This window comes from Nicotiana sylvestris, chromosome 9 (assembly GCF_000393655.2).
Source record: "Nicotiana sylvestris chromosome 9, ASM39365v2, whole genome shotgun sequence".
In the NCBI taxonomy this organism is placed as follows: Eukaryota; Viridiplantae; Streptophyta; class Magnoliopsida; order Solanales; family Solanaceae; genus Nicotiana; species Nicotiana sylvestris.
The window spans coordinates 145463638-145474047 of record NC_091065.1 but is presented as its reverse complement, the minus strand read 5'-3'; the positions used below and the strand labels follow the sequence as shown (position 1 = coordinate 145474047).

General features: G+C 37.5%; 1 protein-coding gene across 6 annotated transcripts; it reads right to left on the bottom strand.

Annotated features, from left to right (window-relative positions):
* Window positions 1-2339: 2339 nt before the first annotated feature.
* Window positions 2340-9929, bottom strand: LOC104225303 (translation factor GUF1 homolog, mitochondrial). 6 transcript variants are annotated; one of them, XM_009777071.2, is made up of 12 exons: window positions 9504-9929; window positions 6791-7520; window positions 6173-6329; window positions 6008-6062; window positions 5622-5689; window positions 5420-5524; window positions 5216-5287; window positions 4766-4879; window positions 4402-4542; window positions 4266-4325; window positions 3288-3492; window positions 2340-3019 (listed from the first exon to the last, which is right to left on the bottom strand). In XM_009777071.2, exons 1-11 carry the CDS (start codon window positions 9804-9806, stop codon window positions 3327-3329), a joined length of 1971 nt encoding a protein of 656 aa, XP_009775373.1. In that variant the 5' UTR covers window positions 9807-9929; the 3' UTR covers window positions 2340-3019; window positions 3288-3326. The 6 variants fall into 6 exon arrangements, with proteins under 6 accessions (XP_009775373.1, XP_009775374.1, XP_070012495.1 ...); XM_009777072.2 differs by having other exon boundaries at window positions 2340-3014; XM_070156394.1 differs by having other exon boundaries at window positions 3297-3492.
* Between the last annotated feature and the right edge of the window lie 481 nt (window positions 9930-10410).

The window sequence follows — 10410 nt, the reverse complement described above, 5'->3', positions numbered from 1 at the left end:
TCCTGGGAAGAAAGGCAACGAACATCCTAACCCCCCCCCCCCTCTCTGCGGGCAGTTGCGCTATCAAGCTCCTACCCACACAATCTCTTCTTATCATTTCCCCTAAGATGACAAGAAAAATATCGTCGCCTCCCAAAGATCTCAAATGATGGAGGAATTTCTGGCTTGAGAATGAGGTTAGCTAAAGGAACCTCCTCGTGGTCCCAGACACAAAAACACCTTCTGAAAACTCTCATAACGGCAACAATGGCAAATAGCCACACTCAACGGCGTGCAACTACACAAGCCTAGGAGGAGGAATCAACGCCCCTCTTTGTCACATATGGACCACTACTCCCATACCATTTCCCAACCTCATGGTTGGAGATGGCACTTAAAGGAACATCATTTCCACTCAGCTTCACAATCAAAACCCTACTCATCACCGTATTTGTCCAGAATTCCCACTATTTGGCCAAGATAGTGACTGCATGTCTGAACCATGCGATAATGAATTTTGGCCACCAGCTCTGGCTAGAAACTTTGATGCAAGCCCAAGTAACACTAAGTCAAGAAACGATGTCAACCAACTAGCTCAGCCCACTCATGGACCAGACCAGTCACACCCTTCCCTTCACCCTCCCTTGTGCCGCTAGGAGAATCGATCCCCGGCCATATTTTTCACCATGCACACCATCATGGAAAATGGAATCGACACCACAGACAACCCCAGTGACAGGGTTGAAAAAAGTCCACGAACACCTAGAAGCATCCAACTTGGAACTAGAGTCCTTGATCGCAAAACTGGGAGTGCCCAAAACAAAAGCAATACTCTTGTAGCAGGAGGAATTGATAGAGTTCATAGGGCCAGGGGCGAAATGCTTATCGCACTGTGTCCAAGGAACATGGTGATGTGCAGGGTAAGTCTAAGGTTAACCTTAGAACAAGATTGAGGAGACTCGGCTACAAATCTAAATCGAACAATGGACTTGAACCCTACCCCACTGATGCAACAGGACAACCTCATGAAGGAGAACCTGGAAAGCCCTTCCTCGAAAGGGAAGGGCAAGTGACTGAAAAGGAAGTCAACAACTTACCCCAGGATGTCAATGAATTTCATAATCTGGAATGCTAGGGGGCAACAATGGGGAATTTAGGAGGCACTGTGCGAAGATGGTGAAACTGCACAAGCCAGCCATGTTTGATCTCCTTGAGACTAGGATGACTGAGCACAAGCACTTGATTTAGGAGTTGGGTTTCTCAGGCCAAATTCAGAACCTTGCGGTGGGCTTATCAGGGGGTATTGTCATTATGTGGAAGGATGACATTTTGAAAATTGATGAGGTCTCTACCACACCTAAGGGCATCAATGCCATGGTCAAGGTAACATTTCCTCTAACCCTTGGCTTTTTACTGCTATTTATGCTAGTAATACATATGCCATTACGAGAAGCTTATGGGAACAACTTAGAGTAATACCAAAGAGGTATAGGGGTAGTTTGTTAGTGGGAGGGGGCTTCAATGAAATCCATGTTACAAATTCAACTGTATTGTTTTACGGGTAAACAGGTAACAAGGTTTTCTTCTCTTCGTGTCACAACACAGATAATGACCGAAGTAAATGTCATGCCCCTGTCAGGAAAACCTCTGCTGCCACAGCACTGGGTATACTCTTTCAATCATCTATGTTCAGAGAATTGGTTGCGAAGAAATCAAATATTACAGAGGAAGAGAGCGAGGAAGGAAAAACAAAGATTCAAATATTACAGAGTATGCAACTGGGATGTTCTATAATGGACTTTTAGATGCCTCATTTCCATTTGGATTTTCTTCTAACAATAATGTTATTGAACTAGAGGGACTATTTCTATTGAATGACATATAACTACAACTGTCAAGACAATGTCCTAGGAAAATGTTATAAACGAGGCACTTCCCATGTATGTCACACCTTTAAATCTTTTTCCCTTCACTTAATTGTGTTATTTTGTAGGAAAATGTTATAAACGAGGCACTTCCCATGTATGTCACACCTTTAAATCTTTTTCCCTTCACTAAATTGTGTTATTTTGTTGATGCTACTATGTTCAAAGAATAATAAAGATATTAATTTCTCCCCTAAATTGGTGAGGCAGAGGCCAACTTATTATTATGTTGTTTGTATCAAGTTCCATAGTATTGTTTTAAATTGAGTTTAACTAAAAGCAATAATACAAAGTCGTAGGGAATTAGGCCGAAAAACTCTACGAATCAATCTTGAGAAAAATGATTCACGTGTTTGTATGTCAGTTATACATTGTTAATGCACTAAAATTAATCTCTTTATCAAAATGCAAAACTATTGTACATGGTTTAACGTATTCCCGCAATAAAGTCAATTTTTCAAGCATAAAAGAAATTTTACATCTAACTCCCTCTATCTGGAGGTTCCTTTTCACTCATGAAAGTACAGTTATTTTTTCTTTTTTCTTTTTGTAAAATATTACTAATAAATTCCCAAGAGCTAGTGGCGCACAATTCAAAACTCCAAAGATATAGATCTAACCCCTCTACTCTTCTGCACTTAAATACATGTATCTTGTTTGCCACAAGGTTCGACACATACAGTTCGGCCAACTTACATACGCGATGCGTTACCAGATGACCAAAGCCCTGAAAGTGCACTTCTCCAGAAATGCTCTGTTATTTCATTCTGAGCTAGAGTTCCAATTGTACAGTCCTTACTGTAAATAACGCCATGAAATCTCTTTATGATAGTTGACACTCCACTGTACTCATAAAGGGAGGCAAATTGCTTATAAAAATGGTATTCAAGGGGCTAAATTATCTCATCCTTGGTACATGAAAAGGGGCAGCTTTGAGCAGAACAAACATCTGTGCCTCCAGTGATAAACTGAGCAAAAGGTTGGGATTTTACCCTTTGAACTTCGTTTTCTTCCACTGAAAATGCATGTACTGCATCTAAAAACGGTAATTTATGCAGCGGAACTTACATTTGACCTGCTGCAAGGGTATCCATCATTGTCTGATGATACCTAAACTTCGGAATAAAAGAAAATTATGTTAACCAAGCAGAAACTGGGCACCGAGTAGCAGTAGTTACTAACATAATTTTCATTGGAAGAGGATTTCCAAATCATGCGATGTAATATCTCGTCAATAGCATTTTCATCTTTTATTCATCTGCATCTCACCAGTCTACAGGGCTAAAACTTATTTTTTATGTCAAAAACCAACTATCAACAACTTGCCTCTCACAGGGGTAAAAGAAAAGAGTCAGTTATTATTAAAAAAAACATTGGTTCTACCTTTTGTACCTAAAATCTCGGAGGCATTTAAGATGGTCTTCATGAGACCTTGAGTAACTCATGGAAAGCTTCTTGGGGTATATCGACGGATCCCACTCGTTTCATTCGCTTCTTCCCTTCTTTCTGTTTTTCCAACAACTTCTTCTTCCTTGTAATATCACCACCATAACACTTTGCCAGAACATTTTTTCTCATGGCAGAAAGCCTGGGAACAAGAAATGTAAATCAAACAGCTACAACTAAAGTTACCTGTGAAACCTTAAAAAATGTACACACATAGTATACTAATGAAACTACAGCATATTGATTGAACCATTACTTTTCTCCTTCTGAAAGATACAAAAGAGGAAAAGGGAAGAAGGGCGCGAAACCACTATTGGATCCTTCGGCCGTGTGGACTTCACTTTTCCAGCACTTAAAAATCTGAGATTTAAAAACTATCAACACCCTTCCTTTGTTAGTGATTCGGCTTTCTATCTTTGAAAAGATAATGAAATTTTGAAGAAGCTACTTTAAGAAGATTTCCCGCACTACGTAAAAATTTCTACTTGAAAGGGGGGGAGGGGGAGGCTGGGAGGGTGTCGGGAGAAATGACGAGAAGATATTGGAACAAAAATTTGGAAAAGAAGATGGAGACAGGAGTTCATTTTGGTCATGGCACTAGGAAATGGAATCCTAAAAATGCGCCTTATATCTCTTCAAAGCGTAAGGGTATTCATATTACTAGCAAGCATTATCAAAAAAATTGCTCGCAGAACCTGAAAGAAAGAAAAAAGTTAAAATTGGGAATAAGATGGGTTGCCAGTCAAATCGCTAATCTATCAAAAGTCTGCCCAAAAGCAACTATTAAGCCTCGTATTCTTTCATCATTGGCGACCACATGTTACAGGGAAATAGACGAAACCGGTGATAACTGAATTCACAAGATAATTCAATAGTCTGCCAAATGTATGACAGCTATGGAAAAGTTAAACTTACGTCTCCCTGGCAATGACCTTAGTTCCAATAGCAGCTTGTATAATGATTTCAAACATCTGCCTGTTCAACTAACTGTATGAGAAACAGGAAGTAGCACCAAAACCGAAAGAAACAAACGACGGGCAAATAAGTAAACCTGTCTATAAACTTTTTAAGCTTCTCCACAAGTTCGCGACCAACACGCGGAGCTTTTGATTTGTGGACAATGGTTGCCATAGCGTCAACTGGTTGGCCATTTAGGAGAATATCAAGCTTCACCAAATCTGAGGACTGGTATCTATCCAAAAACGAAAAAAAGAGAAGAAAAAAAAGGAGAGGAAGAAGTAAATATGGCTTATCAGAAGCACTTGCAACAAGAAAATATCATTGAGGAAAACTTTTTTCCTGAGAGATTCAAAATTTCAGTCCTTTATACAGTAAATATTTGATCGATACAGAAATTTCTGAGTTGTGTTTGTATGTACTAAGAGAAACAGAGCAAGAAGAGGAGAAAAACTTACTCTGAGTCCTCATAATCAAACGATGCATATCCTGATGTTATACTTTTCAATTCATTGTAGAAGTCCACAACAATTTCCCTCAGAGGCATGCGGTACTTCATGAAAGCCCGTTGGCTGCACAAGATGGAAAAACTTTACCATCAATCTAGAACTTCATAGGAGCTCGAGAAAAGATGAAAAGAAATTTCTAATGAAGGTCGAACAATAAAATTAACTTTTGAATCAACTTTACTTTGCAATATAAAGTGTCTTTCCTACAAAATATTGGGCAAGATATTAAAGGCTGCAATTCCCCAGTTTTTTCATTTACAAATTAATCTAATGAAAGAAAAGAACAAACTTAAGTTAAAAACAAAAAAATGTGAGGTGATTGTTTATTCATGGTGTGCGCAACATACTTGGCACATCTTCAATGAGCAAACACCAAATCAACATAAGAAGAAAAGTCACCTATCAACGAATGAGTACTCCAACTGCTCTCCCCGACGCTCAGCGCATAGAGTGATAACAGACCCCACATACCTTCAAGAAGAAGTATGATGTAAGGAAAAATGGACATCTCTGACACCAAACTAGCTCCAAGGGGAGAGATCAAGAAAGCTGACACATTGTTGAGGGAAAAAATCTAATAACATGAAGTGCATGGGAGCTTACTCACTAGGGATAATAATTGTAGCTATTACAGTAGGTTCCCAGCAGGCAGTAAGTCGATTCTTGGGGTTTGAAGGCAAAGCAGCAGGATTCTGAACCTCCACCTTGCTAAAGACAGAACCAAGAAAAGGAGGAAACAGAAGCAGATATTAAATTAAGATTGATAAAAAGCTTTTACAATGTAGAGACATGTAGATAACCATACCTTCCATCTGAGTACTCGAAAATATATGGCACTGTAGGAACAGTGGAAATGACATGAGCGCCATGTTCCTGTCAGCCATTACACCATTAAATAGAACATTAAATAAGCAACTCGTGAAGTCAAGATACAGTTCATTCTTAATTTGTTTCAAAACAGGAAAACAAACCAAAGGAGGCAGGAATCAAGACTTCTTTCTTCTTCATATTTTTCTCTGAGTGAGTGTGTGTGTGTGTGAGAGAGAGAGAGAGAGCAGAAATAGGCTCAAACAAGAGAGACCAACATCGGGATTAGTAATTGCTCATACAAGAGAATCTTCCTTTTCTAGTGTTCATCAATCCAGTTTTTAATTGAAGGCAAATAAATTTAAAATAAATTAAAGGAAGTGCCTGTTCAAGCCGCTGATGAAAAACATCCATGTGAAGTAAACCCAAGAAACCACATCTGTTAGCAGAGCATAAAATGGGACCAAATTAGGAAAAAGAAGTGAAGTTAAATTTTTAAAAATCAAAAAAAAGTGAAGTTAAATTTTATATCTTAAGATTTATCTTTACCTGAAACCCAGACCTAGAGCTGTGCTACTTTCTTTAGTTACAGAGACACTCGCATCATTACACGTCAATCTCTCTATGGCATGGTTAAGTGCCTCAAAATCAGATCCATCAGCTGGATATAGGCCAGAAAAGACCATATGTTTTGCTGGCTTGAAACCTTCATGTATCACCAAGGAAAATATTGCAATGAGATAAGCTCTGCAAACAAGTATGGAGAAACACACACCAAGTCTCATAATGATATTTTATTCCGGCCATGAAGACAATGAGCAAAGCTAAACCTGTTATAGTATGAAGCTAAAATTGTTGATAGGATGCATTCTCAATCACAAGCTTTAAATAATGCAATCTTTTGCTTTTGTTTCTAGAACACAACCATTACTCTGGCCTGTTTGAAATATCCACCAGAAGCTTCTTTTTCTCAATTTTTTCTTGGCCATGCAGGGAGAGATGGGTGGATGAAACGTCAAAGGAGTTCCCAGAGACATCATAAAATGGTATAGACATCTCGATTATGGAAGAAGTGTTCTCCACAGCCCAAAAATTAGCAAGTTGATGATCTTTTTTAACTGTTCCAATTCACTTCAAAAAATCTATGGCAAGATGCAGCAAAGATACCTGGAAGGGGCTGTATAACTGTTCGTGTATGATGTAGAGTATCTCCAATACGGGCCTCTTTTGTTGAACGCATGCCGCTGACCATGAATCCAACTTGACCTGTTAAAAGGACTCCTGTCGGTACAAGTTCCGGGTGCAAAATACCAACATCAGAAACTTCATAACTTTGGCCAGTGGCAGCAGAGGAAATCTTGTCACCCTTGTGCAGAGCACCATCAACAACAGCCACATGGCAGATAACTCCTTTGTACTCATCATAATACGAATCCAGCAAAAGCATTCGCAAAGGTGAAGTGCTTTTACCAGGAGGTGGAGGAATTCGCTCTATCACAGCAGGTAGAACCTGCTCTAGACCTTGACCAGTTTTTGCAGATGTTAATAGCGCATCGCTGGGATCAAGGTCAAACATGGATTTGAGCTGTGCTTTTACCCTATCTGGATCAGCAGTGGGCTGATCAATTTTGTTTATGACAGGAATTATGGCCAGGTTTGATTCAAATGCGAGGTAAAAATTAGCAACAGTCTGTGCCTGCACACCTTGGGCTGCATCTACAACCAAAAGGGCACCTTGACAAGCTGCCAAAGATCTAGAAACTTCATAGCTGAAATCCACATGACCGGGTGTATCAATCAGGTTTAACAAAAAATCTTTGTCACTGTCAAGGAACTTGTGAGTATGGAACATAGTTGCTGTTTGAGCTTTAACGGTTATTCCCCGTTCCCTCTCTACCTAAGACAAATAACAGATTCTCCACATAAATATATCATACAGTACAGAGAGATAATTGAGTATATATGAATAAAGAGCACAAGTAATTAATGCTCTAATAATGACAAACTGTCTCCTTTTTTCTAGAATCTTGGATGGAGAAGTTGACCTCCGCATTTCAATATCTAAGCAGCTGGTAAAACATTTGCAAGTGTCGCAAAAGCAAAGGACGATCACTTCATGGATATCTCGAGGATGGTCCATCTTCTCATTGTGAACCAGTCTAAAATTAAAAAGTGCACTACAAACCAATAGAAGCAACATGATTACAACTATTGCATCAGACTTCACCTCTATATCTCGTACATAAAAATATGATCTGAAATTTCTTTATATAACCTCAGATTATAGCAAAATATGCATATATCCATGCAGTACATAGCCTCTCGAACTTATCTTCTTCCTTGTACCCCTGCCTGCCCACATCCCCACCCTCTCTCACATACTGAGGATGAAAGACATACACTCCACAACACTGCAATATCAAACTCCTAAGGGCATGAAATTTATTGAACCTCACACCAAAATAGGACTACCTTCATTTCAAACACAAAATGTATGTAAAAGTTTCACTTTCACGTAAAACTAATAAGCAATTGCAAATGCATTACGACAGTTAACTCACAATTTCCCAAATCTCGAACCAGGAAATCATCACACTAGTAAAAAAATTACAGATAAAGGCTACCAAACCCAGAAAAATGATAAGAAATTGCAGCTTTAAACCTCGAAATAGTTACAATGATTGTTGCTAATATCTGTCTGATTAAGAAATAATTACATTACTGTCGGGCAAATTAAAAGTTTATAAATACAATTACTATATTACAGCCAACTAAAAGCTTAGAAAATTTCATTCAACCCAAAAATCTTGATAGAGTTAAGGTTCATTTGTTCTCACTATTAAACAAATATAACGTTGAAAACATAATTAAGTAAATAAAAGTGCTCTCTCTAATAGCTTAATCTTTTAGAGGAGAGAGGTAGAGGTCCTGGGTTGAAGTCTCACCACTACGACAACAACTATATCTCGATCCCAAACAAGTTGGGTCGACTATATGAATCCTCACTGACCATGTTTCTCCATTTAAGTTCAATTCATGCTATCATCATACTAAATAAATAAAAGTAAAAATAAGTTAAATATATAAATAATAGTAATAATATAACATTAAAAATTCTCTATATTTTTACTGGCATATAAATCTATGATAACGTCAAAATACTCCTGTCTCCTAGAAAAGCAATAGGTTCAAAATTAACATACCAACAAGGCTACAACCTAATCCAAACTAGTACATATCACCTAAATCGATCTTCCTTCCATTGCGCGTTGTTAGCTAAGTCTGCATTGTTTTTCAAGAAATTACAGATTTCCGAGACAACTTCCTTCCATGTAATTTAAAGGTCTACCTAACCACTACCTATTATGAAAAAGAATTTCCACTTGCTTGGTAATGAACAAAAAAGTAGGCGCATATGCGAGGACGTGTTGAAGACATAATTAAGTAACTAAAAGTCTTCTCTCTCTAACAGGTTAAGCTTTTAGAAGAGACTGTCACACACTTCATCAAATAACCTCTAGATGCCTTGAGCTAGAAAGACAAAAAAATTCACTAAGAATTCTGTCTGTCCCATTTTATGTGACTCTTTCATTATTAGTCTTTCTTAATTTGGAAACAATTTAACTTAAACTTCACATGTTACCCAAGAAACTTTTATAACCATGCAAATGTTATAACACAATTAAGACCATGAGTTTCAAAAGTCATATTTCTTTCTTAAACTCCCTGTCCATTCAAATATGTTTACATAAATTGGAACGGAAGGGTTAACATTTAAGCTTTTCTCACTGTTAAACAAACATAACATCAGAATCCTTCACCTGAGGCTACAAAGATAACGTTTTTCAAGTATGAAATATAAAGAATGAAGGGAAGTTACCTGCAATTTATCTAAGTATTGAGGCTGACCATGACCTTTTCTAATGGTTCCAGTAAGTTCCAAAAGCCTATCAGCCAACGTGGATTTGCCATGATCAACATGAGCAATAATAGAAAAATTCCGAATATTATCAGAAGGGTACTCATTCAAATCTATAGTTGATCCTTCTTTACTGTTTTGGCGAGGACGAGAGCAAAATGAAGCGTTTTGATTCGAGGCAAAATGAGATAAATAGGGTCGAGGAGTAGAAAATAAAGAGAAGTTGGATCTGAGAGCTCTTGAAGCTCTCTTGAAAGTACTCATTGTCCCAAGATTGTGTTTGGAGAATTAGAAAGGTGAGGTTTTAACATTAGGGCTTTGGGTTTTGATTGTTGGAATGTTCGTTAGATTAGAGATGAATAAAATGTCAAAATGCGGCGCGTTCAGGACCCAAATTTGCTACTGCCTGCGATTGTTATTGATTTTAGCTAAATATACCCCTCTATTTTCGAATATTATTTACTTGTATTCCTCGTTAATTACTTACTTGTATCCCTCGTTATACTATTGGGCTATCTATACCCCTACTGTCATACTATTGGGTTATCTAACCCCTATTATCATACTTTGAAATAAAAATACCCCTATTTTAGATGGAGTGACACGTGGCAACACCAGATTAAAACGACCCATTTCTTTTTTCACCCGACCCGTTTTTAAAAAAACTCATAACCGGACCCTTATTTTCATTTTTTCTAGTTTTTTTCAAAAATTTCAGTTTTTGATAAACAAAAATATTTTGTTAAAAAACAAAAAATATTTTTTTTCTGTTTTTCCAATATTTAAAAAACAAAGTTCTTTTAAAAAACTGAAAAAATGAAAAAAAATATTTTTCAAAAATGAAAATATTTTGTTGAAAATAATTTTT

Excerpts from the sequence above, each read along its gene's own strand:
- LOC104225303 (XM_009777071.2), bottom strand. The coding sequence starts at position 9,806 with ATGAGTACTTTCAAGAGAGCTTCAAGAGCTCTCAGATCCAACTTCTCT. Across the intron at positions 4,543-4,765 it reads TTTGATTATGAGGACTCAGA|ATACCAGTCCTCAGATTTGG; the intron begins GTAAGTTTTTCT and ends GTTTTTGGATAG. Across the intron at positions 3,493-4,265 it reads AAGGTCATTGCCAGGGAGAC|GCTTTCTGCCATGAGAAAAA; the intron begins GTAAGTTTAACT and ends TCTTGTTCCCAG.